This window comes from Pundamilia nyererei, unplaced genomic scaffold (assembly GCF_000239375.1).
Source record: "Pundamilia nyererei isolate P.nyererei 1_Seehausen unplaced genomic scaffold, PunNye1.0 scaffold00394, whole genome shotgun sequence".
NCBI classification, from domain to species: Eukaryota; Metazoa; Chordata; class Actinopteri; order Cichliformes; family Cichlidae; genus Pundamilia; species Pundamilia nyererei.
The window spans coordinates 247,340-274,992 of NW_005187795.1; the positions used below are offsets into that span (position 1 = coordinate 247,340).

The 27,653-nt window shown below is 52.3% G+C and overlaps 3 protein-coding genes and 1 non-coding gene across 5 annotated transcripts in view; 3 read left to right on the forward strand and 1 right to left on the reverse strand.

The window, feature by feature from the left end:
- Nucleotides 1–269: 269 nt before the first annotated feature.
- kpnb1 (karyopherin (importin) beta 1) lies at nucleotides 270–10,665 on the forward strand. The gene is made up of 22 exons (XM_005753011.2): nucleotides 270–628; nucleotides 1,462–1,520; nucleotides 3,575–3,757; nucleotides 3,832–4,032; nucleotides 4,109–4,261; nucleotides 4,350–4,409; nucleotides 4,478–4,567; nucleotides 4,700–4,810; nucleotides 4,901–5,002; nucleotides 5,090–5,314; nucleotides 5,399–5,590; nucleotides 5,711–5,841; nucleotides 6,184–6,331; nucleotides 6,507–6,578; nucleotides 6,656–6,800; nucleotides 6,904–6,986; nucleotides 7,143–7,250; nucleotides 7,767–7,910; nucleotides 8,131–8,236; nucleotides 8,564–8,678; nucleotides 9,068–9,229; nucleotides 9,311–10,665. Coding segments are annotated over exons 1-22 (2,631 nt in total). The 5' UTR covers nucleotides 270–588; the 3' UTR covers nucleotides 9,312–10,665.
- A 1,217-nt stretch (nucleotides 10,666–11,882) lies between these two features.
- On the forward strand, nucleotides 11,883–11,964 carry trnas-uga (transfer RNA serine (anticodon UGA)). The gene has a single exon. It is a non-coding gene; the product is annotated as a tRNA-Ser (tRNA).
- Nucleotides 11,965–12,273: 309 nt separating this feature from the next.
- LOC102205792 (uncharacterized) lies at nucleotides 12,274–19,892 on the forward strand. Of its 2 annotated transcripts, XM_005753012.1 has the most exons (10): nucleotides 12,274–14,476; nucleotides 15,507–15,568; nucleotides 16,246–16,350; nucleotides 16,611–16,748; nucleotides 17,065–17,204; nucleotides 17,278–17,446; nucleotides 17,525–17,653; nucleotides 18,151–18,286; nucleotides 18,924–19,073; nucleotides 19,426–19,892. In XM_005753012.1, the coding sequence occupies exons 1-9, from the start codon at nucleotides 12,786–12,788 to the stop codon at nucleotides 19,051–19,053; spliced, it is 2,700 nt and encodes an 899-aa protein (XP_005753069.1). In that variant the 5' UTR covers nucleotides 12,274–12,785; the 3' UTR covers nucleotides 19,054–19,073; nucleotides 19,426–19,892. The 2 variants fall into 2 exon arrangements, with proteins under 2 accessions (XP_005753069.1, XP_005753070.1); XM_005753013.1 differs by lacking the exon at nucleotides 16,246–16,350.
- Nucleotides 19,893–23,110: 3,218 nt separating this feature from the next.
- Nucleotides 23,111–27,653, reverse strand: part of LOC102206261 (properdin) — a 9,610-nt gene continuing 5,067 nt past the window's right edge. Inside the window, exons 2-11 of the mRNA XM_005753014.1 lie at nucleotides 27,212–27,350; nucleotides 26,947–27,116; nucleotides 26,707–26,874; nucleotides 26,305–26,514; nucleotides 26,053–26,220; nucleotides 25,464–25,655; nucleotides 25,149–25,322; nucleotides 24,876–25,070; nucleotides 24,523–24,634; nucleotides 23,111–23,644 (exon numbers count right to left, since the gene is read on the reverse strand). Coding sequence (XP_005753071.1) covers nucleotides 23,515–23,644; nucleotides 24,523–24,634; nucleotides 24,876–25,070; nucleotides 25,149–25,322; nucleotides 25,464–25,655; nucleotides 26,053–26,220; nucleotides 26,305–26,514; nucleotides 26,707–26,874; nucleotides 26,947–27,116; nucleotides 27,212–27,350 — 1,658 coding nt within the window. The 3' untranslated portion in view covers nucleotides 23,111–23,514. The remainder of the gene's footprint in view (nucleotides 23,645–24,522; nucleotides 24,635–24,875; nucleotides 25,071–25,148; nucleotides 25,323–25,463; nucleotides 25,656–26,052; nucleotides 26,221–26,304; nucleotides 26,515–26,706; nucleotides 26,875–26,946; nucleotides 27,117–27,211; nucleotides 27,351–27,653) is intronic.

A 27,653-nucleotide genomic window follows, 5' to 3' on the forward strand; every position in this document is an offset into this window, starting at 1 on the left:
TTCTTTTAGTGTTTTAATAACGAACATTAAAAACTAAGTAGAATAAGATATTATGTATTTGTGTAGTTTAAAAGTGATGTAATGATATCTATATTTTCAGTCATCAGCTCCTGCTCCTTTTCATGCATGGATGCAGTGTTGTTTTAATTCAAAGGAAGGTTTGTGTGTAGGAAATTAATTACTGTTGCACCATGTGTGAAAAATTACATGAAATGAAATCTCAGTGTACTGAGACAGGATGATATGGTGTCCGGCGGTCCCTGAAGGCAGCACGTTTTTTGGCGTCACTGCGTGATATCCCTCCGCGGGAGAGAAGCGCGCAGCCCTTTCCCTCCCTGTAGCACAGGATGCGAACGGGCGGCGGTGAAGCGACGAGACGTGACTCTGCGCCGACGCTGTCAACATTTCCCGCAACATCCGAGTGAAAATACGCCGAACGAAGACCGGGGAACCTCCGCCACCCGTATCACCGACTGAACCCGTCCTGTGCCTGACAACGACCGAGCTCCGTGGAAGAAATATAATCCGCTGTGGGCGCTGCGCGGCAACCGAAAGTGTCGGACTGAAGAGAGGCAGCCGGGGGAAGGAATGGAGCTCATCACGATTCTCGAAAAAACCGTCTCTCCGGGTGAGTCCCTGCATCACGCAGCGCACACAGCCGGCGGCCCGGGCCCGATGCCGAACGCCGGGCCGGGGGGTGCGGTGTTTGCGAGACGGCGGGCTGCCCGGAGCACCGGGGAAAGTTGGAAGCAGGGAGGAGGGAAACCATGCTAGCTCACTGTGCTAACCCGTTAGCGTTACGGCCTGACGCCGCTGGTGACTTAGCACTCTACCGGGCGTTTAAGCACACTATAATGGCATTGGTAACCCTTTAGCCTGTCGACGGGAAACCAGAAGACGTTGTCATATCGCCATCACGCGGATTCGGGCCCACATAGGCCGTAATGCCGGCTGTGTGTCCCCGATCAGAAGCCGCGACCCTGCCCATGCCCGGGTTAGCCGTTAGCTTCTTCGCTAGCTCGGGCCATTCAAACTGTCGGCCGCTTTCTCGGCGTGTTCTCCTGGGTAACGCCGCTTTAGAGTCGCTGCGGGCACAGGCGAGCGCCCTGGTTGTGAGTTGACCTCTGCTCCGCTGCTTTAAGCGGAGTTGGCGCAGTTTTAGCGGCTCCGCTGTTTGCACATAAAACTTCATGCGCGTCTCTGGAAACGTGTCGGCTAGCGTTAGCCTGCTAGCACAGTGCAGGTGGCTAGCGCGCATGTTGTAGGGTCTGTGTGCTTCTCGGTACCACCGATGGCTCTCACCGGGGCGGGAGTTAAACTTTCTGAGTCTGAGGTGAATCATTAGTGCGGGACATCCACCCCGGGGCCGGGTGCTTGTGTGTGAACGTCTGGTGAACACGTTTAACCACCGTGCGTTAGCCCGTCCGCTAACCAGCCCCCTCCTCTCTCCTCTGTCCGCAGACCGGAATGAGCTGGAGGCGGCGCAGAAGTTTCTGGAGCAGGCGGCCATAGAGAACCTGGTGAGTATGGAGGGAGAGCAGCTGGAGCTCAGGCTGCTGCAGGAGAGGAGCGGACAGGGACCGAGGACTGCTGGATCCCGCCGGCTTTTCCTCCTTCCTCCTCCCCTTCCTCCCTCTGCATTGGCACACACGCACGCACACTCTTCACATATGTGTCACAGTAAAAGCCTCCATTGGCTCCTGATATGACCGTGCCAGGGTCTGCATGCTTCAGCCACTTCAAGGTCTTCATCAGAGGGCGAAGCTGATGCTCCCACATTTCTACATACCCTTTGTGTGGTCCTGACCTTTGACCTTGCCCTCATATACTATTTAAGTACACATGCTAACTTCAACCAGAACAGGAAGTGGTTCATAGCGAGTATAAATATGTATGTTGAGCGAGTATATCTCTGTAAACGGGCTGTCTCTGCTGGTCACATGACTGCAGCTTTCTGTGACCAGGTGTGACCGGCAAGTGCGAGCAGGTGGGTCTCTGTGAAACATCAGTGTGAGGGTCACAGCTGTTCCAGGGTTTCTGTGAGGGTTGGATGCCGTCTCCACGGGTCGCCCTTCTTGACTGTGTGGTCAGGTTTGACTGATATTCTGTAGTGAGGGTGGGGCTTGATGAGTCAGGGTGTTGCGGTTACGTGGCTTACTTGTTACTCAGGGAAATGTTTAAATGTGTTGTCAGACGTGGTGACTGGCATGTAGAACTCCAACTAAAAGGTGCAGGTGGTGGGGGAGTCGGGGTAGGGCCGGTGGGGTTTGCAGTAAAGCCGCCATGGGGCTGTGGCGGTGTAGTTTGTGACCATGTGGGCGCTGTTGTCACGCGTCACTGGGAGACCAGGTGAGCCATCCTGAGCAGCAGGTTCACCTGAGGAAATGTTTCTTCCTGTTTATACACACAGACACTCCATACGATCGTCAGCTGTGTGAGGTGATGTCATCATCGGCGGGAACCAATAAAATCAAAGATGACTTTCTGTAGTTTCTTATTTTGTAGTTTTTGCCGTGTCAGGAAGATAAATATCAGACTCTGTGGTCAAATGGTCTCGGTGTTAGAGACAAAGGTAAGAACAGTTACCGTTTATCTCGCAGTTATAAATTAAGCCCCACCCCTTCGCTTTACAGTGTGTTGACAATAAAACTGTAAACTCGGCAGAGTGTAACCCGACCGAGTCAATAACTCCTGCCAGACGCTGCCATCGTGGCCAGAAAGTCCACTGATCTGATATTTAAAACTGACTGTTCAAATCCAGATGTTTCTGCTAGATCGTGGTTTCATGCTAAAGAATATCTGCACACACACACACACACACACACACACACACACACACACACAGTGCTGCTGTGGTCGTCTGCTCACTGCAGAGAAACAGTTAGTTGTCTGTCCAGAGAAAAATAAAAGTTCTGGTTGGAGCTGATTGAGAGCACCTGGACACCTGCAGGAGGCGTGATGCTGATGGCGTCCTGCAGACAGAAGAAACGTAGTTGGCAGTTCTTTGCTGTTTGCCTCTGTCTGCGTGTGCTACTGCCACCTTCTGGCAGGAGGAGCACGCTGCGTCTTGTCAGGTGTGAGGGGAAAAGTATTTCAGTCCAAAAATATCTTCGGTCAGCTTTCTTCTCTGGTCTGACGTCAGTTGTAGCTCGCCGTCCTTCAGCCTGAAGCAGAGCGACGGGGTCAGGTGTGCCTCACCTGTGCAGACAGAATGAATGGAAGCAGAGCGAGCGATCAAATCACTAAGTCTGTTTAATGCTCCGCCCAGCAAACTGACAGCGACTTAATGTTGACAAGCTAAAGTAAGACTTGATTCCAGGTCGGCGACCGATCTCTGGTTCCTGTTAGTGCTTCCTGTCTGTGATCGTACCTGCTGCCTTCTTGTTCACACGTTTACACCTGAAACCAGAGCAGCTGTTGTAACGAGAAGCTGTGTTTCAGCTCCAGTAAAAATCCCAGCGTCGTCGCTTCTGCACAAAGCTTCCTTCACTCTCACTGTTTCACCATAACTCAAACCAGATGTTTGACGTAATCAGTGACGCTCATCATGTGACCTTTGCTCCTCCTCCTTCAGCCCACATTCCTGGTGGAGTTGTCCAAAGTGTTGGCGAACCCGGGGAACACTCAGGTGGCTCGAGTTGCTGCCGGTCTGCAGGTGAAGAACTCGCTGACATCCAAAGACCCCGATGTCAAGGCGCAGTACCAGCAGAGATGGCTGGCCATCGACATCAACGCTCGCCGCGAGATCAAGAACTACGTAAGGGCCGAGCAAACCCCGCTCACCGTCCGCCACCGCCTCCACCTGTCTAACGGTTCCCGTGTCTCCGGCAGGTTCTACAGACTCTGGGCACGGAGACGTACCGGCCCAGCTCGGCCTCGCAGTGCGTCGCCGGCATCGCCTGCGCCGAGATTCCCGTGAACCAGTGGCCCGAGCTGATCCCGCAGCTCGTCGCCAACGTCACCGATCCGTCGAGCACGGAACACATGAAGGAGTCCACGCTGGAGGCCATCGGCTACATCTGCCAGGACATCGTGAGTCACGGCGAGCACGTTAAAGCACGCCGCCTGTTGTTACCCAAGTGTTCGCTCACCCAGCTGTTTTCCGCAGGACCCGGAGCAGCTGCAGGAGAACGCCAACCAGATCCTGACGGCCATCATACAGGGCATGAGGAAGGAGGAGCCCAGCAACAACGTGAAGCTGGCCGCCACCAATGCGCTGCTCAACTCGCTCGAGTTCACTAAAGCCAATTTCGACAAGGACGTACGTTGCTTTCTCCTAACTCCTCCCCCTTTTAATGTAACTTTATTTGCAGGGAATCACGATGACAAATGTGTACTTCCTGTTTCAGACGGAGCGACACTTCATCATGCAGGTCGTCTGTGAAGCCACGCAGTGTCCCGACACCAGAGTGAGTAACGCCAGCGTAATGCCCGTGACCTTTGACCCCTCAAATGCACTCACCTACTGCTCTTTCAGGTGCGCGTGGCGGCCCTGCAGAACCTGGTGAAGATCATGTCTCTGTATTATCAGTACATGGAGACGTACATGGGCCCCGCCCTGTTCGCGGTAAGACACCACAAACCTTTATTTAAACCCGAGAGTCAGTCGGCGGCGTGTCAGTCGGCGGCGTGTCAGTCGGCGGCGTGTCAGTCGGCGGCGTCTCAGCAGCGCCGCTACTCTTGTCACTTCCTGTTTCAGATCACCATCGAGGCGATGAAGAGCGACATTGATGAGGTGGCGCTGCAGGGCATCGAGTTCTGGTCCAACGTCTGTGACGAGGAGATGGATCTGGCCATCGAGGCCTCAGAGGTCAGTGTGACGCTTCCTTTAACCAACAGGAAGTTGTTTTTTACTTCCTGTTTGTTCACGGTTCGCTCTTTCTGTCTCGTCCAATCACAGGCCTCGGAGCAGGGACGCCCCCCCGAGCACACCAGTAAGTTCTATGCCAAAGGTGCGCTGCAGTACCTGATCCCCATCCTCACCCAGACCCTCACCAAGCAGGTAGCTCAGCTGTCGGAGCCTCATCCCGTTTACCTGTCTGTGGCTTTGAGTCTACCTGTTTAGCTCCGCCTTCTCCTCTTCCTGCAGGACGAGAATGATGACGACGACGACTGGAACCCGTGTAAGGCGGCCGGCGTGTGCCTGATGCTGCTCGCCACCTGTTGCGAGGACGACGTGGTTCCCCACGTGCTGCCCTTCATCAAAGAGAACATCAAACATCCCGACTGGCGTTACCGCGACGCCTCCGTCATGGCCTTCGGCTCCATCTTGGAGGGACCCGAGCTAAACCAGCTCAAGCCGCTCGTCATACAGGTGAGACGTTCGAGCAGCTCGCCCAGTCTTCTGTCTGTCACACAAATCCCTCTGTGTACTAAACTCCGCCCCCTCCTCCTGCAGGCGATGCCCACCCTGATCGAGCTGATGAAGGACCCCAGCGTGGTGGTGAGGGACACCACGGCGTGGACGGTGGGCAGGATCTGCGAGCTGCTGCCCGAAGCTGCCATCAACGAGGTCTACCTGGCCCCCCTGCTGCAGTGCCTGATCGAGGGCCTGGGGGCGGAGCCCAGAGTGGCCTCCAACGTCTGCTGGGTGAGTCGCCGGTCCGCGCTGGGCGTCATGTGGCCTTTGAGAGAGCTCTGTCAAAATGAACCCGACCTCAGATTTCGTTCTTCTTCGGTGGAAACCTTAACCTGTCGTCTCCTCCCTCAGGCCTTTTCGTCTCTCGCAGAGGCGGCGTACGAAGCCACGGATGCTGCCGAGGACCAGGAGGAGCCGAACACCTACTGCCTGTCCTCGTCCTTCGAGATCATCGTGCAGAAGCTTCTGGAGACCACAGACAGGTATGACGATGCTCACACATGCAGTCAGTCTGTGCCTCTGACGACCGCAGCCTGATGGCGGTGTGACCACTTCCTGGTTTCAGAGCGCAGAGTGAACTGCATAAAGAGCTGGCAGACGGCTTCCTGTCGGCTCGCCGATCGTGTCACAGCTGCTGTTTCCTTCACTTTAACACTTCGAGTTAACCGCTTAAATGATGATGTCATCACAGAGGTTTCTGTGATCGTGTCGACGTTTGTGGGCGGGGCTCGACAGCTGAATGCGCTCAGTCATCGGGCAGCCGTCGTGCCTCCTTGACAGCGCTCTGCGTACTAGTCTTTGATTGGTCTGTTCCTGTCTCTCAGGCCCGATGGTCACCAGAACAACCTGCGCTCTGCGGCGTACGAGGCTCTGATGGAGATCGTGAAGAACAGCGCCAAGGACTGCTACCCCGCCGTGCAGAAAACCACGCTGGTCATCATGGAGCGGCTGCAGCAGGTCCTGCAAATGGAGGTGAGGGCGCCGTCTTAGGGGCAGAGCGATATCGATGCCGTTGTGAGCATCGCTTGGATCTCAAAGTCATTCAAGAGAAAAAACATAGAGCTGAAATAAACTGGTTTGAGCAGACCAGGCAGCTTTTAATTTGAAAAGGCACTGGCTTCACGTCTCTTAACTTCCTGTCTTCCAGTCTCACATCCAGAGCACCTCAGATCGGATCCAGTTTAACGACCTGCAGTCGCTGCTGTGCGCCACTCTGCAGGTGAGACGGGACACCTGAGCCTTTCTGTGGTCATGCTCTTATTATGGCGGTTCTGAGTGTTTCCTGTGTGTGTGCAGAACGTCCTGCGTAAAGTGCAGCATCAGGATGCCCTGCAGATCTCAGACGTGGTGATGGCGTCCCTGCTGAGGATGTTTCAGAGCACTGCCGGCTCCGGAGGCGTGCAGGAGGACGCGCTGATGGCCGTGTCCACGCTCGTCGAAGGTACGCCACAGTTACTTGAGCGACTACACGGCGAGGGCAGTGACGTGTTGTGTTCAGAGGGCGCGGCTCTCCACGTGTCTCACTCTGCACGTTTCTCTTGCAGTTCTGGGCAGCGACTTCCAGAAATACATGGAGGCCTTTAAGCCGTTCCTTGCCATCGGACTGAAGAACTACGCAGAGTATCAGGTAGGACTCGCACAGCTGATCACCACTTCCTGTTTCACAGTTGCGGTCTGACCTCGGAGCTGAGAGGCAAGTTTGCTGTTTATGGAGGAGGAGCTCTGATGTCATCACTGACTCAGACGTCACAGTGTTGATGATGTCATTGACGTGTTGCTGCAGGTGTGTCTGGCGGCCGTGGGTCTCGTGTGCGACCTGTGCAGAGCGCTGATGTCCAACATCCTGCCGTACTGTGACGAGATCATGCAGCTGCTGCTGGAGAACCTCGGGGTGAGGAGGGGGAGGAGCTCCTTCGTCTTTATTGACATGCACCACACTGACCGTGATGTGAAAACCACGTTTATCTGAGACTTCCTCTCTCATCACTTCCTCGAGTTTTTCTGCACATGCTCAGTGGCAGGAGCACTTCCTGTGTGGCACAGATTTGGGCCACAGCGCCGTTAGCTGGCTGCTCTGACATCAGTGAAGCTGTAGAAATTCAGTTCCATTCCAGTCAACCTTTGACCCCCACACAGTCAGCTGGTTCAGTTTCCACATTAGCTCCCGTCTGCCCCTCACAGGGTCGGTCCAGATATTCCGACCCACAGTCACATGATGATCCAGGTGTAGCAAGCAGCCACCTGTTCACAGGTGTGGATTATTGATCCCAGACTTCACCTTCCTCTGGTGCTGTTTGATCACCTGATGGACATTTAACAGCTGCCGTGTTCCAAAGCAGTCTTTGTGCCGCTCACCTGTCTGACCCTCTCACAGGTGTGCAGATGTTAAACGTTGGTCTGTTTACAGAACGAGAATGTGCACCGGTCGGTGAAGCCTCAGATCCTCTCTGCGTTTGGCGACATCGCTTTGGCCATCGGGGGCGAGTTCAAGAAGTACCTGGACATCGTCCTGGACACCCTGCAGCAGGCATCGCAGGCTCAGGTGGACAAGGTAAAGCCCCGCCCCTTCAGATGTCTCAACACACACTGAATCTTGAACTTGGGCTTCGAGTGTAGAAATGCTCAGCTTAGATTCGGACGTCTGTGATGAAAACTCATGCACCACGCTGACCGTGATGTAAAACCAACCACGTGTATCTGAGACCTCTGACCTCACAGATTTACTTCCTGTCTGTCCGAGTTCACCTGACACATCTGAACCTGTGTTTCAGACGGACTACGACATGGTGGACTACCTGAACGAGCTGAGGGAGGGCTGCCTGGAGGCTTACACCGGCATCATCCAGGGCCTGAAGGGAGACCAGGAGAACGTCCACCGTAAGGACACACACACACACACACGGACAGACGGTCTCTCTGGCAGCGTCTGTCCTCAGGTGTCTGGGGCTACCTGGTTGTCTAAGTGCTAACGGTTATCGCTGTGATCGCATGACCACAGCTCCAGCGACGTCAGTTCCTCTTCCTGCTTGCAGTCAGCAGGAGGCTTTAGTGATGTCGCAGACAGACGTGGGTCCTTTTCACCCGGGAAGCTTTAGGCTGCCGCCGAACTCACAGCTTCCTGGTTTTGCGGGACCCAACAAATAAAAAAAACCTCCTGTTTGCTTTACTTGCTCTCTCACCCTCATCTCCTCTCCACCCCTGCAGCCGACGTGATGCTGGTGCAGCCTCGGGTGGAGTTCATCCTCTCCTTCATCCACCACATCGCCGAAGACGAGGACCACTCTGACGGCGTGGTGGCCAACGCTGCCGGACTCATCGGGTAAGCAGGGGGCAGAGCTGAAGCTCGACCATGTTGGTCCAACATGGAGATCTTATCAGGAGGTCACAGCCAATCAGAGGGTTCCTTTACCCCAGAACACTTCATGCTCAGATCAGATATCACAGAGCAGCTTTTATGGTTTTATTTTGAAGGAGCTAAACTTCCTGTGGTCTGCACCACAGCTGATCAGCGAGGGTCACATGGTTCAAAGTCTAAGGCGTTGTGGTCGGTGAAGAGAAATCATGCACCACGCTGATGGCGTGATGGAAAACAAACCGCATCCTCTGAGACCAGCACGGTTACCCTGGCGATGCTCCAGTGTCCAGCTTGAGAGCTCAGATTCTTTTCACATTAAAAGCCTCAGTTTGTTTGACGTGTGTGTTCCGTAGTGACCTGTGCACAGCATTTGGGAAAGATGTGATGAAGCTTGTGGAGGTTCGCCCGCTCATCAACGACCTGCTGACGGAAGGCCGGCGCTCCAAAACCACCAAGACCAAGACGCTCGCCACCTGGGCCACCAAGGAGCTCCGCAAGCTGAAGAGCCAGGCCTGGTGAGGGTGGAGGCATGCTTCTCGTGGCTTCTCTGCGTCACTTCCTCTCTAACCCCTCCTCTCTCTCTGTGTCTCTTGCAGATGGCGGGTGTCGTGTCAGGGCGAGATGAGACTTCGGATGACATCACTGAGGACAAATCGGCCGCTGGATTAAATCTTCTGTGTTTGTCGGCGTTTCGCTCGAAGCAGCAGAAGAAGAGATGAGTGTCTGTGTGTGAGCGCGAGAGAGAGACGTGTGAGCGAGCGAGAGATGATGACATCACACCACCTTCAGTTCCTGCAGGCGATGACCCCTCCCCCTCCCCTCTTGGATGGCCTGTGGACTGGACTGTGACTCCTCCCCCTTAAAGAAACCCCCTCTCCTTCCACTCCTCCCCCGCCTCTGCCCGCGATCCGCCTCTTTCGCTGTAGCTGGGCTCTCCTATGACATCGTGATGATGTCACCGACCTGCCGCCGCCACCCCCCCTGCTCAGGGGGAGGGGGAGGAGGGGAACTGTGTGGAATCAGCTGATCGAGTGACTGCGTGGACTACTTCTTCTGTGGAAAACTGGATTTTTGTTGCTCTTACGTTTCTTCTTCTGAGCACTAAACATGGCGGCGGAGCTGTGAGGGACGGATGCCTCCGCCCGCTCGGTCTCCTCCAAACAACGGCAGCACTAAATTCCTTCAAAATAAAAGCCGAAACGATGCTGAGAGGAGCGAGTGCCAAATGGGAATAGTTTAGCCCGGGCGTGAGCGAGTGCCGCGAGCTGCCTCGGGTTTCCTCGCCGCCGCGCCTGCTTTGGGAACGGGTCACTCACCTTTTTGCTTGTTAAGATTTCAGATGATTGAAGACGTTTGTATGAGGTTCTATTTTTCCATTGCTATGATGAAAATAAAGTTAAAGTGATACAAAACATTCCCCGAGCTCTTCTGTGCTTTCGCTCTTCTTCTTCTCGGACTCCTGGACTCAAACGTTTTGGACTCTGCTGATTGGACGCTGAGCTCTGGCTGTCTCCCACTGTTGGCTTGTTTATTCGACGCTACAAAGAACCATGATTTTTGTTTTTTGGAACTCACTTTATGGCTTGTTCAGTAGCAGTGAGGCAGTCGCTCCTCGCTACTGGGTGACTTCCTGTTGGGACGGTTTCAAGAAAAACAACAAAAAACCCCAACACTGACACGAAGCTTAAACGCTGCAGAGCGCGCTCATTGCCGCCTCTACGGCCGGAGAGCTTTGCTTTCAGTTGGTAAATATGATGGTCACTGAAAGCCAAGTGGCTCTGGCCTCTGAGGCTTTTATTTTGTAGAGGCGCGACAGCTGTAGGGAGGAAGCACTTCCTGTGTTGACATGAACCTGAAAGTTTTATTTCTGAATTGTGAATCATTTGAAGCCGATCTGCTTTTTCTTTCATATTCAACTTTAGTGAACTAATAAAGTCTATATTGTACTGACCGTCTGCTGCTTCTTCACAACGCTACTGCTTCCTGCTGGAGTCTGACAAAATAAAAGCCTCTCACTGCTCTACATCGGGGCTCAAAGTCAATCCTGATGCGATGGGTGAAGCAGTGTGTGGTGTCACGTGACCTCATGAGTGTTTTATTTTATCTGCTTTGCCTCAAAACAAACGCTCTTCCTCTGCACCAGACTGCATTCACAAAACTCCTGATGTTACCTGAGTACAGGTGAGCTGCGACAGTTGGGACTTCAGTTTAAAACATTAAAGTACAACACTGAGGATTCAGGTCCCAGCGGTGCTCAGATGTGCTGCTAAAGGCGGGCGCAAGCTCTGTAGCACCGCTATAAAATCGACATGAAAAGCTAGAGTATTGTAAAGCTTGTCGGGCCTGTGTGTGTGGAAACGGGTTATTCATAAGAATCTGCAGGTAAGGGGTGACGGGCTGGCTCAGCGTGCGTCACGTGTCGCCTCCACGGTTTCTGAGCAGCTCGTTATGCGCTCAGCATTACGGAATATCCTTTAAATCTTTCTAAATGTGTTCTGGATGGTTCAGTGTTTCCTGCAGCGCGTCCTTGCACTGCAGGGTTAAAAAAAACAACTGGTTTTGGCTGTCACAGAGCACCGGACTGGACCCCGGGCCACATGTTGGACACCCTGTCCTGCATATACACACAATGGAAATGATAAACCAGCTCTCTGTTGCTGTGGAAACAGCTGAAAAATGCACAATAATGGAAAGGTTTTCTGTTTCGCTCGCCAAAGCAGCACCTGTGGGCTCTAGAGGCTCACCTGTTGAGCTTTGAGTTTCCCTGCTCTCCGCTGTAGCTCAGGTCAGGTGTTCCTGCTACGAGCACAGGTGAGAGCAGCAGCGCCACCTCCTGTCGATGAGCCATACACTAATAATACAATGATGACCACCCACGGGCCTTACTTTGAGAACCTGACTTTCTCCTTCAGACCTCAGAGGGATTTTCGGGAATGATGATGTTTTCCATTGATCTGATTGGCCCGTAGGTTGTTCCTGATGAACCACCTTTGAGACCTCGAGAATCAATGATTCACTTTTTGTTTTTCTTTACGTGGTCATCGGACATCAGTTGTCGACTCGTCAGCCTCTCAGTCTGCGTTTCACATACAAGTTATGGACTGTTGGAGAAGCCTCTGACGTCACTCTTAGCTTCAGTTTCCCGGTCAACTCACTTGCTCTCCGGCTGCTGCGATGGCCGAGAGGTTAAGGCGTTGGACTTGAAATCCAATGGGGTCTCCCCGCGCAGGTTCGAACCCTGCTCGCAGCGACTTTTTAATAAAGTTCAAACACTCCCCTGAAAAAGCTGCACGAGCCGGAAACAGCCCAGAGAGTACGCGTCACACCAAAATAAAAAAGGAACTGTATGAGGATGAATTAAAACCAATGACTGTAGAAACCAGTCATTGATTAAAACACACAGACACAACACCGATAAGTAAAATAAGTATATTAATAATGTTTTGTAAACTCAAAGAAGAAATATAAAAAACAGAAACAATAAAAGAAATCATTAAAAAAAATCCAACCAACTGAAAAACAATAATTAAAAATAATACCTGTATATTACTGCATAATAATTAAATGAAATAAAACTTTACTACTGTTCGTAACATTAAAATTTTAAAGTGATCCACTAAAAGCGAATAATTTTTTTCCCATAAATCTTCATTTTCCCTCAATAAACGACAACAATCGTCATCATCATCATGAGGCTGTCAGATCCCGGCAGGTGTTCGGTTCCCTCCGTTAATCGTTTAGCTATGATCGGTGATCGATCCTGCGTGCGCAGCCCCGCCTCCCGCCGTGTTGTCTGACCGGAGGATGAGGAGTCTTTAGGAGGCTAACAGCTAACGTCACGGAGCGGCGGCACCGGGATCGTTTCTCTCGTTCCTTCATGTTCTGACGTCGTCCAGCGGAGCCTTCGCCGTCACGAACCGGACCGGACTTCACATGTCCGCGGCTGTGCGCTGCCGGTGGCCCGGGTAGCTCTGCCGGGAGATGCGGCAGCAGCTAGCAGCTAGCCGTTAGCCCCGCAGCTGTTATGTAAGAGCGGAGCGACTAGCCGCGCAGCTAACGTTAGCCGCCGCCATGAATGACGCGCAGCAAGAAATGTCTCCGGACTTCGTGCTCATGCGGCTCGTGTCCGCCGCGGAGTACGACCGGCTGGACGACCCCGACGAGCTGATGTCCGGGGGCGGCGGGTTCGGCCCCGTCAAAGCCGTGCTGGGCCGCCGCGGCGGCGGGTTCGATGTGGACTCTGGCGGCCCTTCGGCAGGCCTCGGCTCGGCTTCCCCGCATTACAGCTCCCCGCTGCCCGGGAAAGGAGAGCTGAGCGGCGGGCTGGGGCTGACGCACGCCCCGTCGGGCTCGGAGGCGCCGTTGTCGCCCCCTCCGTCCGAAGACTTTGTGGACTTCTCGGTGCCGCGTGGGCACGGCTCTGCGGGGCACGGAGCGCAGCTAATGGTGCTCCAGAACTTGCTGCGGTCCGGAGACCGGATCCTGGAGTGCGGGCTGGAGCAGCCGCCCCCTGGCTTCCTGCAGGAGGAGGCAGAGCGACAGAGACAGCAGCTAGACCCGGTGCCCGGCACGGGTCCTGGCAGCGCGACAGCTGGTCCCGGGGGAGGAAAGGACCAGAACCCCCCTGCGCAGGAAAACCTGCAGCCGCAGCAGCTGTTGCAATGGCACCCGGTCCTGAGGCTGGGCTCCCAGGCCCCCCAGCGGGGCGTCCCGGCTCTGGACTCGGAGTCCGGGTCAGTCCTGTGCCACACACACCACCTGCTGACAGACCGGCTGGCTAAGTGGCCCCCGGGCCTGCTGGACCAAGCCCTGCGGGCGGGGCTGCTGGAGCCCAGGAAGACCTGCCCCCCCAGGTGTCAAGACCCGGTCCTGGCTCCGGCCCAGAGGCCAGTACACCCGGGCAAGGTGAGGGAAGGAAGTGGCGGGCAGGAACTGGTGCTCTCGCTTCCTCGCTGTTCCTGCCATGGCGTCCTGGCCTCGGGGTCCGGGGGCATCGGGCCTGGCGAGGACCCCAGCGAGACGAGCGACGCCCTGCTGGTCCTGGAGGGTCTGGGGTCAGAGGAGGTGGGGGGACTCGCGGCAGAGTCCAGGGATGCGGAGGACACAGAGAAAACAGAGCGGGTGGTGGGTGCAGGGACGCCTGGGGGGGCGGGGACTGTGTTCTCCAGTGGGACTCTCAGCGGGCTGATGCGGCAGGTGCACAGACTGGCAGAGGAGGCGGGAGTGTGCACAGATCAGAGCTGCCGGTCCTCACTCGCCGTTCTCGGCGCCACCGTGTCCCTCCCCTCCTGCGTGGACCCCCAGCCCCTCATCGGCAGCACCGCCACCCCCTGCCCGTACCTGCCTGTCCGCCCGCCACTGTCCCAGGCTGCTGCGGTGCTCCCCGACCCCCTCCCATCCTCTGACCCTCGCTCTCGCCCACAGCATCAGCACCAGTCGCGCTCCCAGCCCCAGAGCCGTGCCGCTACCCCCAAACTGGGTGTGGCTTCTGGGGCAGCGGGTCGGTCAGCCTCCCCTCTGGTGGTCCTGGAGGGGGAAGGGGGTGCAGGAGGAAGGGAGGGGGAGAAGATGCCCCGGGGGAAGTCGAGGAAGGGGGGGTCACTGAAGGTCCGGCTCAGCAAGCTATTCAGAACCAAGAGCTCGAGTGGCGGCTCGGGGGGGCTGCTGGACAAGAGGCCGTCCCTAGCGTCGTCCACGTCGTCGGGGGGCAGCCTGTTGGACATGTGGGGGTCCACCTGCAGCAACCCAGACCAGGATGGCAGGTGAGGTCCCAAACTGATCAGGTAGTATTGATTAATCAGCTGCTTAGTTTCTCTGACATCACAGAACGGATCAGAGCGAATCGGTGACCTCGTTTTTGTTCAGAGGCGACTCACTTCCTGTTTCCTCGAAGCGGGGCATTTCCTGACTGTCTCATTTTTCTTGCGGCCGATCGAATGGACTTCATGTTTCGTATTCCTGTGCAGCTCACAGTGAAAGTGTCTCTGATCATGTGACACTGATTAGTGGGGTGTATTGTTGTAACCATGGATACTGAAAGCACCTGGGCAGGTGAGAGTCAGGTGACACCAGGTGTTAGATTGGATCAGTTTTTATTGCCAGATAAACACTGACTTTACCTGTCGGCACACAGGAAGTGAAACTGCCCTCTCCTCAGGATGCTTCCTCGAGCAGCAGGTTAGTTTGTGTTGACACAACTAACCTGCTCACCTGCAGTCAGTGTGACGGTGTACACGTGACATTTCACCCCCACAGTCACACTGACTGTAGTGTGAAACAAAGCAGTCGCTGTCCACCAGACTCAGACCACAGCCTCTGTCGGCAGGTGTAGGGCGTGTTTTTGTGTCATGCTGGTGTTTGAAGGGGTCACTTTGGATCTGAACGAACTCCAGGCATCGAGGGCCGGTGTCCTGCAGGTTTTAGATGTGTTCTTGAGCCAACACAGCTGCTTTAAATGACCTCCTCAGCATGCCGTAAAGTTCTCCAGAGGCCTGGTAATGAACTAATCATGTGATTCAGGTGTGTTGACCCAGGGTGAGATCCTAAACCTGCAGGACGCCGGCCCTCGAGGCCTGGAGTTCGACACCCCTGCTTTAAAGCATCAAAGTGTCCTGAAGCTTTTCTTTGAGCTGAAATGTTTATTCTGAGTGGAGTCGGGTGGTTGCTGATTCTCACTCAAGATCGCTCCCGTGGATACGAACATGTTGACGAGTTGCAGCGTTAAAACCTTCGTGCCTCGCTCTGCAGTCAGGATGAAGGTGATGGTGCTGATGGTGTTGTTTGTGTCTTCAGGCTGCAGGTATCCAGACCTCACAGTGCCTTCTCTCCGGTGCCCTTCACTCCGGCTTTCACCGGTGAGTCCACACAGCTGTGAGTGTGTGAGAGGTGAACAGGTGAGATGTTTTTACCTGAGTTTGTGTGACTGAGTGTTTTCAGCAGCTCTGAGTGGCCAGTTTATTAGGAACTCCTCTATAAGCTCGTTCACGCGTGCTCTGCAGCCGCGAGAACGTTAAACGCTCTTTAATGTGCGAGACCAGGTGAGCAGAGGGCAGGTGAAACTCATGTGACCTGCCTCTGATCAGCAACCCAAAAATGTCACATTAAATACATCAAGTATGTTTTTAAGAAAATATTTTTAATATTTAATTTATTTCTGAATTTGACAGTTGTGGTCCTCCCAAACTTGTGGGGTGCTCCAGTGTGTGTGTGGGTGGAGCCAGGTGCTGGGGGCGGGGCGGTGTGGGTCTGTGCAGACCTGCCCGCGGTCACAGTCGGGCCGGGTCAGAGACTCCTCTGCTTCGCGGTGTCAAACATGCGGCCCGGGGACCAATCGGCTCTTCATCGATTATTATTTATGTTTTATTCCGAAAAACGAAACTTTTTTCCTGTTTTGCTCCTGACACGCCCCCCTCTCCTCTCAGCGCTGCTTCTGTCTGATCACATGACTCAGCAGGTCAGCTGATCACTCTGCTCGCTAATCTTTCCCTCTCTCCTCTAACCCCTCCCTCTCTCTGCTTTCACCTGTGTCCAGGTGAGACGGTCTCTCTGGTCGATGTGGATATTTCTCAGAGGGGGGGGAACTCTCTCCACCCCCCCACTCCTCCTCCCCCTCCCAGACGGAGCCTCAGTCTGCTTGGTACTTCCTCCTTCTTTCTGCTTCCTGTTTGCACTTCCTCCTTCTGTGTGTGTGTGTGTGTGTGTGTGTGTGTGTGTGCGCGCCGTGACTCTTAGGTGAGTTTCTGCTCTCACGGGTTTTCGTGGAATTGTTTTAATCGTCTCATTGAAGGACTTTAATCCTCTGAGGACCAATCAGAGGCAGTATTCTGTTTTAGAATTGTTACTTCGTATAAAGTTGCATTTTTTGGCTCTTTTATTATTTTAAATGTTTTTTTGCAGATGATTTTGGGGGTCCTCCTCAGCAGCACGGCCCCTTCATGGAGCGCAGCACCGGGGCCTCCATGCAGTCGCTGCCCCCCCGACCGATGGCCCTGCCCCCCTCCCTCAACACCATCCAGCACAGCCTGAGCCTCAACGGTAGCACACACACACACACACACACACACACACACACACACACACACACACACACACACACACACACACACACGTCATTAATGGCATATGTGTTTATTTGCTGATGCGTTTCCTGTTCAGGTTTATTTTCTGTTTTTTACTGTGTTTATTTTTAGCTTTGACTCATGAGCACATTTGTCATTGTTTTGCTTTTCAATAATTAAACTTCAAACATCAATTGTGACAGTTTGTTTTTACGTCCTGATTTTCGTTTTTATCTTTGTTCTGTAGCTGTATTTGTTTATGTAAACTCATGCCCCCCCCCCATGTCCTTCAGACACCTTCCTGCGAGGTTTACCTCGACCCGTCCCCCTGCGGCCCGACGGGCAGCATCCGCCCCCCCGGCTCGCCCCTCGCTGCCCGCTCAGTCGACCCGATGCCGGCAACTTCGCCACCAGCCTCAGGGAGCTGGAGAAGGTGGAGCTACTATCGCCTGCTTTTGTAGCCTGTTGTGCGAGTGGGCGGAGCTAACCTGTGCATCTGCTTTCAGTGCGGCTGGTACTGGGGGCCGATGAACTGGGAGGACGCTGAGATGAAGCTGAAGGGGAAACCGGACGGCTCGTTTCTGGTGCGGGACAGCTCAGACCCGCGCTACATCCTGAGTCTGAGCTTCAGGTCGCAGGGAATCACACACCACACACGCATGGAGCACTACAGAGGTAACGCACACACACCTGTGCAGCGCCACGCCTCGCCTGTGAGCCTGCGTCCCCGTCTCACGGTTTCTCGTCCTGCAGGGACGTTCAGCCTGTGGTGTCACCCAAAGTTTGAGGACCGCTGTCACTCGGTGGTGGAGTTCATCGAGCGAGCCATCATGCACTCCAAGAACGGAAAGTTCCTGTACTTCCTGCGCTCGCGAGTCCCAGGTACCAGCATCCAATCAGCTCCAGGATATCTGTGGCTGCACAAGCGCATGACATAGCCTCGGACGCACCACAAACACGTGGCTGCAGCCGCTCGTCATTAGATTCTAACAGGGAGCCTCGTGGGTCACAGCCACACTACTCAACTACGCAGCCAGTGTGACCTCGATGTTTGTCCAACCCTGAAGCTGCGTCCATGTTTCGTGCTGTCAGTGATGCTCCGTGTATTATATTATATATGGGGGGGGGGGGTTGATAGGTTTATAGGATCCAATGAAGACATTAGTTCATCTACATTACCTTCACAGACAGGACATTTTACAAGTACACTCAGTAAGTATCTGGACACATCAGCGTTAGTTACAAAGGCTGGCTGTCCACAAATATGTTCCTATAATAATTACTGGACTTTGAATTGATTCGCCTTTTGTCCGGTTCACTTTCCTTGATATAAAATCTTTATTTAATATATTTTGAGTTTCGTGTCCTTGTGTGTTCAGGTCTGCCGCCGACCCCAGTCCAGCTCCTGTACCCGGTCTCCAGGTTCAGCAGTGTTAAGTCTCTGCAGCATCTCTGTCGCTTCTGCATCAGACAGCTGGTCCGGATCGACCACATCCAGGAGCTGCCGCTGCCCACGTACGTACCCGCCTGAGCGCTCCCACGTCAGACACGGTCCTCCTGATCGTAGAGACGCAAAGCTGACGTTTATCTGTCCCGTGGATCTTTTTCATGACACGAGATCCCGCGGTCCTCGAAGGACGCCGGGCGAGGATTTAAAACAATGTTGAAAATAATCATATTGACCCAAAACAAAACGTATGAAGGGCTGCAGCGTGACTGAGACCAGTGGCGGGTTTCTCTTTAAAGCATCATTTGGTTTAGTTTCCTTGTGCAGCTTTTGTTTATTTGATCCTTCATGTCAGTTTCGCATGTTTGGTTTGATCATGTGATGTAACTGCAGGTAGAGTCTCACCTGTGACTCATTACAGCCCGTTTCATGCACTCTCACGGTGACCTGCTGTTAGCGAGCACACCAAAACATGACAAAAAGCTAAAGCTAGCTGAGAGCCTCGGTATGAGTAACGGATCGAAGGTGATCTAACGCCGTCGCTGTGATGGAGACGATCCAGAGCGGCGTCCTGTGATCTGCTGAATTGCTGTTACTAAAAAAAATCAGTCGGTGCGTGTCTGCGTCGAGGTCCATGTTGTAAAAACGCGCCTGAATGTCGGAGAGTGTAAGCGAGCCGCTAACATCTGTCCTGGCTCCCCTCAGGCCTCTGATCGCCTACCTGAGGAAGTTTTATTACTACGACCCCGAAGAGGAGATCAGCCCCACGCTGAAGGAGGACAAGGAGCGGGGGACGGAGGGCGGCGGCCAGCCGGGGGTCGAGTCACAAACGTAGCACCGGAGCCCGAAGCCGGCGTGAGTCATCTTCACGTTTCAGACACGCGCTCAGACCAAAGCTTTTATTTTTATTTATTTTTTAGCTGTTTCAGAGCAACTTGAAAGTGTCAGTTCCCAGTGATGATCACTGTGTGCTTTATTAATAACTGCTAACAGGACGCAGATGCTCTGTTAGCATGATGGTTTGTTTCTTTTAGTTTGTCACAGAATTTTATTATTTTTTCACCTTAAACAACTGATTTCCTTACAGACAGAAGTAATGAGATTACATTCATGATTAGGTTTTTGTGTTAGACTGTTGATGCTAAGCTAACACAGATAAGTTTGCACTGTAGTGATGACAGCGTCTCCTCTTCTTCTCTCTCTGCAGTTCTTTCCTTTTCTTTGTTTCTCGGACTCGAACACTGAAGGATGTTCAAAAATCAAGCTGAACTCTCAGACTTCAGCCAATCGGCTCCCTCCGCTCAGTCCCGCATCCGGGCGGGTTTCAGATGATCCACCCTCCTTTGAGCTCTCTGATCGGCTCACGGGGAGTCGACAGGGGAGGGGCCGGGGATGTGGAGACTCCGCCTCTCTTTTGATGTCATCGCTGAGCAGCCAGACGGCGATGTTAGCTAAAATCAGTAAAAGAGAAAGGAGCTGAGAAAGTGTCGGTCGCCTCTGGGGTCCTCTGACGATACGAGAGGGTCTCTGATCCCGAGAGCAGAAGGCGGTACAGATTTATCCCAGCTCAGAGCTCGGCGCAGCACAAAGTGTGAGAGCGTCCCCTGAATGCACCAAAAGGTCTTTAAATGAATAAAACATCACAGAAATAAACGAATGATTGTACGGAGCCCCGCAGGGGACATGGAGGAAGAAAAAAATTAAGACGGACTTTTGCGGGACCTCGCAAAAGTTTTAGCCGCATTCTTCGGAGGCCGCCGGCTCGAAGCCGACCAGGAGGTCGAGGCACGATGTGCCGGGAAAGCAGTGTTCCTCCCGGCTGTAGTAGGTCTCGACCTCCCGTCAGCTTCGAGATGGCGGGTGTCAGATCTCCGAAAACGTCGGAGCACTTTTGCAAATATGTGATGTCTTGTAAACCGAGCAGGTATCTGACGTTTACACAACTACATTCACGCCTCAAAATATCTTAAGTGTATTTTGTGACACAGAAAGAGGAATATTACAACTAAGCAGCTGCCGCCATTGTTGGAATTCAACTTTTGCGCGATCTCACAAAAGCACGTCTTAATTTTTTTTCTCCCATGTCCCCTGCGGGGCTCCGTATGATTGAACCTTTTAAAGCTAAATTTAAGCAGCTTTGATTCGTCGGATAAGCTGATTCGTAACTTGATTGATCATTAAGATTTGATCGGCTTTAACATGCAGAGCGGTCAGCATCAGCTGTGAGCTGGGAGTCTGATCCATAGATCCTCAAACGTCTGCCATCTGTAAGAATGTGGGAGACCTTTCTGGGTTGAGGATGACGTCCTTGTGATGTTCGCGCTGCCGCTGAAGCGTGAGCAGCTCTCGTCTGATTGGCTCGGAGACGTCCGCCGTCTGCTGCGCCGTCGTGTAAAGTTGTTTACTTTCATATTTGCACTGAGCGACTTTTGTGAGTTTGGCCCGATCCTGAAGATGAGTCCTCGCAAACCGCTCCCCGTTCGTCGATCTCGTGTACGCTGACACCTTTGGTACGATTTTTGCACTGCAGGTGAGGAAAGGCGGAGTCTGAATGTAGGTGTGGAGCTCCAGGAAGAGGAGCGCGCTGTGAATGTCACTGAAATATTTCCTGAGTATGAGCCTAGGTCAGCTTCGGGGTTTTATCATTGAGCTAGTGGTACTTGGTCGTCCTTTAGTTCCCGCAGCGGCGTTTTCTCCACGGTCTCGAGCCGCGGGGAGTCAGCTGACCCTTCAGAGAGCGACAGGTGATCGTGGACGCTCGTTTTCTTCCTTCAGCTCGCTTAGATATGAGCAGACGTTGAAGGCAGAAACTCTGACAGTGATTCATTCACCTATAACACGTCCCAATGAGATCAAACCCCGCCCACTCGCACACCTTTGCACACCTGACCAACCACCGCACAAAACAGAATCGTTCAAAGTTACAGAGAAACGGACAGAAACGACCCGACTCCATTAAAAGTGTGGTGTGAGGTGGAGGGGTCGGGCGGTGTTTGAAGCTCAGTTTGAATATCGGAGTTGAATACGAACAGCACAAAGCGAGTGTTTCCTTCATGCATCTGGCCTGTAACGCGTCGGTGTGTGAGGCGGCGCGCTCAGTACGGCGGCCGGGATCCTGGAGGCGACCACCGCTCCGCCTGTCGGGGCGTCATTACCAAAAAATAAGAAAAGAAGAAGAAACAGGACGACTACTGTGACGACTACTGAACTACAGCTTCCCCAAGCTGCACTGGAACAAGCTGGCGTTCAGATGAACTGGACTTGAGTGCATTCAGACACTGGGAAGACTGGAACGCTGGAGCTGGGATGTGAGTGCCCTGCGGGCACTTCCATGATGTCAAACGGTGAACGTGGGGGTGAACCTGCACCTGCAGGTGTGCTTGTCTGTGGTGTGGGGGGTAGTAATCTGTGCTTGTCACCTGTTAATAAAACAGTGTGGGCGGGACCAAGGCGCTCTCCTTCTTTGATCTGTACACAGGTTCCATGCTTCCAGGAATCGGCCCCTCTGGTGCGATACGGCAGCCTGGCTTCTGTCAGTCTGCCCCAGGGCAGCTGTGGCTGCAGCTGTGGCTCAGTGTGTGAATGAATAGTGGCATTGTAAAGCGCTTTATAAATCCAATCCATCATCATCATTATTATTATTATTATTATCATTATTATCATTAATATTGTTATTAATTCAAAAGGCAATCCTGAAAACCAGAGTCTGCTGTGCAAAAGTCTTGAGCCTCAGCTCATGTCTTTCTGTTTGCAAAGAGCCGACTCGGTGATTGTTTAAGTTGACCAATACTTCTTTAGCTGCTGAAGGCTTTCAGTCCAGTCCTTGGCCCTGACTGTTTTCAGACCAATGTTTTTGTTACGCTGAACTCTGACCTTTGAACCTTTCAAGCGTCATGAGGCTCCGAGGAGGTCCAACAGTGAGTCTGCAGCCGTCTGTGACGCATGGTGGAGGCGCGGTCATGGTTTCAGCTGCACGTCAGTGCTGTTCTTTGATAAACTGATGAGCTATGAGAAAGCGGAGTTGAGACTGTGCTCACACCAGCTTGTTCGTGTGATTCAAACTGTTCCTCACTGATATTCTGTATTTCATGAACACGGTTCACAAAATCACTGCAAAATATGAAAAAGTGAGGGAGGCTCGAGACTTTTGCACAGTAAAAAGTCTGTGGAAGTGACGGAAGTAAAAGTACATGTGTGTGTTCGGTGTTTTATTAATTCATAACAGCCCCTCGAGGTGCTTTATATAGAACAGAGATGATACAGTGTTAGGAGAGCGAGCGGTCGGATGATTGCAGCACTCGGTGAAAGTAGGAAGGAAAAACTCCCTTTTAACAGAAACGGGCTCAGAGAGGGAGGATGAGAGAAAACAAGCTCTGGCAGAGAGCTGATGGATTTATAAAAGCATATTTTAAAGGACCTTCGTCCGGCCCTGAAAACGCTTCTCCTGCACAAAGAAGTCCGAGATTACAGCGAGAACTTCCAGCTGTGTTTCAGCTCCAGGCTGACAGCGCTGCTTCGCACAGATCTGAGAAGCAGAGCAGCTTCACCAACAGCTGCTGTTCATTCGACTCTTCCTCTGAACCAGCTTCAGTGTTTGCTTCCTCCCCCGAGGTCTTACCTATTATTACCTTGATGCAAACAAAGTGAATTGATGTGCTGATGCATGCTCAGGCATCCAGGTAAGGAAATCCCAAAATGATCAGAGGTGATGACAATTTGGATATTGATCATAAACGGACCTCCCAGCTTCATTCAGTGGGCGGGTTTCAGTCACTACTGCTTATAAGGTTGGAAACCTGCAGTCAGCTGAGACTGAAGGAGTCACCAGATGAACAGAATCAACAGTTTGAGTAAATTAATCTGTTGCCATCAGTGATCGTGCAGTTATTGGTGTTTTCGAGTCTGCTGTGATGAAAGTGCCCTTCTCTGTTGTCATGGTTACAGTATCAATGAGCTGGATCCATTTGCAGCTCATCAGAGGATTCGATCCTCCGTCATGACTCAAAATGACCAAAATAGACTTGAAATCATTTAATGAACCAAAACTTTCAGCACAGGTAGAATGAGCCAACATTTCACAACAAAAGTTAGATTTGTGTGGCTGGATGTGTGCGTCTTTGCTCCCATCAGCCACCTGGGCCCCAGGCTGGAAACCATTACAATAACTATCATCATTACAAACACGCCGCTGAAGTTTTGACTTCACAGGTCAAATGTAATCTACGACATCATTCTAATAACAGCAGCACAAGCTCCGCCTGCAGTCAGACGTCTGGACTGTTGGTAATGTACGAGGTTAGGCACAGGCGGGGATGTTGATGCAGGACTCGCTCTGGTCCTGCTGCTCGCCGTCGGGCAACGGGCCGCAGTTGACATTTGGTGTCCCATAAAATGAAGCTTTCTCCGACGAACGAGGAGGGAAAAGGCTGCAAACACACAAACACACGTTGTAGTATTCGCAGAACGGCAGTTTGACACTAGTTTCACTAAAAAACCGTCGTACTTGGATTTATTTCACTTTCAAAGCAACTGACGACCTGAACCCGGATAAGCCGGAGACCACGGCTGCAGGGGCAAACCTGTATTTTATTCACAGTAACGTGCAGAAAACATGTCAAATGTTCGAATCATCCAATTTTAATGCGCTGCTGCCTGACGGCCTGCAGATCACAGGTTGTTCCTCCAGATTAGCGGAGTTTGCAGAAATGTACTGCAGACGAGACATTCAGTTTTTTGCAGAAGCTTTTTTCTGGGATATTTTGCTGACATTAATATTTGTCATGAAATTTTAAAAGGTTTGTGGTAAGTTTTGTGTTCTGCCGTGAGCATTGTTTGGGTTTGGATCTCATGTTTTTCCTTCACACAGTGAAGTCGAACCGCGGTTGGAATCAAAAGATGACCAAAGTGTGTAAACCTGCTTCTTCTGCCCTCACCTGTTTTTAACAGAGCCGAGTGAACACTGAAGCGGTGAAAGTGAGTTAGTCTGACCAGCTCACGTGCACTTCAACCACAGCCAGCTACCATGCGTGACGCTTTGGCTTTTTGTTATTGCTCTTTTTTTAAATCTGCGTTTTAACAACGGCCTGTGCACAGGTGATATTAGCTCAGGTAGCATCTATTACCTAACATCCAAGATGCCCTGGAGCTCACAGCTGGTTAAACTGTGGCTGCGACTATGAAACAAGGCTTCAGACTTTAAGGTTCTCACTGTGATGTTAGAATCTTAGCTCCCGACTGGATTTTTAACTGTACGGCAGATTTGATTTGGTTTGCTGTGTCTTTGTTTTCCAGTCTGTAAACTGACTTGTAGCCGGTGTAATCAGGTTTGCAGATTCTCTTCCTGGACCGGACCGAGTTTTCGCCACAGGGTGGATCACAGAGACTCCACGGTGTCCAGGCCTCCCAGCGGCCGTTCACTGTAACACAAAAATGTGATGAGAAAGCAGCAACCTCCAAAAACTCCTGAAAACGAAGCCGGTGAGCCACCAGGACCTGCAGTTCCTCTACTGGCCAGCAGAGGCTCCAGCAGTGAGGCCACACCGGTCTCCCATGTTACTCTAACAGGTTCCGTTCGCCTTTCCAAACACGAGGTGTAGCTCATTCAGCCTTTCTTTAGAAAGTCAACATAATGTGTTGAAAGTTGAGGGACAGACTCACTGTTGCAGCCTTTGATGTGGTAGCACACTCGTCTCTCAGTCAGGTTTTCACCTTCGCAGAGGGACCCGTTATGAGCCCGATGGAGACACTCGCGCACTCGTGAATGGCTGCCGTAAGTCTTCCTACAGCGGATGTCTCGCCCGCCCGGGTACTTACAGTCACTCCACTCGGACCACTCGGACCACACGCCGTCCACTGAAAACACAGAAGTTGGACATGAATCAGAAGCTTGTGCCGCAGTCTTTTCCTTTCACCTGCGCTGAGGTACCAAACCTGGACAGTGGCGTCTGGTTGAGCAGATCTTTGTTTGACGTGCTTCTCCCAGACATGGGCTACCACCATGTTGAGGGGAGGGGCTGTCACATCTCCTGGCTGATACCTGAAGTCCCAGCCCGCAGGTAACAGGACAGGAACTGAAGGGCGACCATGACCCCCAACTTCCATTCACTAATGGAGAGATTTTTTTTTTTTAAAAGTTGGGAAAACCGGTTATTGTCTTTGTGTTGACTCCAGGGGGCGCTACTGACTCCTTTTATTTACTGGGGAGTCATAAAGGACTTGTACAGGTAGGGAAACACACAGGTGTACCTGGGCAGAAGGGCAGGTGGTTGCAGCTCTCTATCTGGTGCCTGTCACCTTGACAATTTTGACCAGGTGGGTTGGATGAAGGGGCGGGGTTAGAACAGGCGCGCTGGCGAGTCCTTCTAATGGCTCTTCCTTGTGGGATGCAGGAACCTGAACACTCGCCCCAACTCGACCAACCAGACCAGAACCCGTCAACTGTTAGAGACGCAGAGATCCCGCTAACACTAACTGTCATGTCACCTGACATGCGTACAAACTCCAGGAGAGGCGGCATGCGGAGTAAAACTTTAATAAAATAACTTTAATAAAAAGAAAATGACCTAATTTTGAATGTTTTCTGTTGTACATAAAATGTGTGTTAATGATTTTTGTAAATCCTTCTGTTGTTATTTACATTTTACACAGCGTCAGCTTTTGTGTTTTAAAAGATCGATGAGGAGCATTAAACCACAGCATCACAACATCAGCAAACAGGGATCCTGCTCAGACGTCCAGGAAGCGTGGACGAGACGCAGCAGGGAGGCTTTCAGCAGTAACGTCACTGAATGTGTTGCAGTCCAAGGCTCCAGGTGTTTGTCAGTGTGTGTGTTACCTGGACATGGACTCTCACAAATCTTGCTCTGAGTGCTCGGCCCTTCGCAGACTTTGCCTCCATATCGAGGGGCGGGGCTATCACATTTCCTTTCTGACAGCTGCAGCCCCTCCCCACAGGAGACTGAGCATGGCCTGAATGGAGACCACGCGCCCCAGCTGCCGTCCTCTGCAGAGACAGCCAATAAGAGCTCAGATAATTTGATAATTTTGACCTTTTTCGGATCACATCATGAGTTGGTTCCTCTCTCACCTGCACAGTTGGGAAGCTCGCTACAGTGCTGCACCTGTAACGCGTCTCCAGGGCAACTGTTGCCAGGTGGCGATGTGTTGTCTGACGGGATGGGGTTAGAGCAGGCGCGATGTCGCACCCTGGAGGGAACGATGACCTCGCCATCTGATTTAGCGATGCACGTAGCAGAACAATGGGACCAGCCAAACCAGCTGGACCAACCACCGTGGACTGAAACGCACAGGTGAGACAGAGAGACAGGTGACAGGTGGGAACTGAGTATCGGAAAGACTTTACTGAACCGCTTTAAAAGTAACACACACCACTTACCTTTGACCTTTATCAGAAACACACCTGTCCCCCCAAAACTCTCAACACAAATAAGCCTGTGAACCCTGAGAGCATGAATGACATCAATGTTACCTGGACAGGTGTTTTCAGCTGCACATCTCTCTGTTTCCTCTGAAGGACCGCTGCAAGCCATGCGACACTGAGGAGGACTGGAGCATTCTCGCTTTCGCTTCCTGACTCCGACGCCTCCACAGGTGACTGAGCATGGAGACCAGCCGAGCCACGAGCTCCACCCCTTATCTACACACACACACACAGGTAATTAGCACATTCAAACACAACGTGTAGGTCTCTGTGTGTTTCTGTGTGTACCGTCGCAGCAGACGCCATTGCAGGGTTCAGTCTGCAGTTTTTCAGAAAGTGGAGCATTCTCGCACTCTGACTGGTCGATACCGAAACACTTCCTGCTTCTCTGCCTCACTCCCTGCCCACACAGCACGTTGCACAGTGACCATGACGACCAAGAAGACCACTTGAGGAGACTGAAAACACAACAGACACAACACAGTGTTGGTGGAGGAGCAGTTATCAGCAGTTTTTACTGTGTGTGTGTGTGTATGTGTGTGTGTGTACTCACCCACAGGACTCACACTGTCCGTCTGTTTCCATGTAACCATAGTTTGGGTTCTGACAGCAGTCGTCTTCGTCCACCTCACCGATCTCCTCATTACACTCACCTGTGTTCAGGTCGAAGCGTGTGAAACACCTCACACAGTCTGCAGAATCACACACACACAGAGGAAAGATGAATGACGGACACACCTTTGAGTTCTTAGCCATCTTTATAAGAGCATTTTTGCCTCATGCTCCATTATTATTGTGTAGAAAATATATATTTTAAAATCAACCACGAATCAGAGAAAACAGGAGAAACTTTGTGTCCATTCAGAACACATAACAATCCAACACTAGCATTACGTCTTATAAGAGTCACTCAGACTCAGTTATATTTGGATCTTGCGGACTGGGGCCTCTGCTAGACATTCCCAGCACACCCTCACTACGCGTTTAGGTGCACC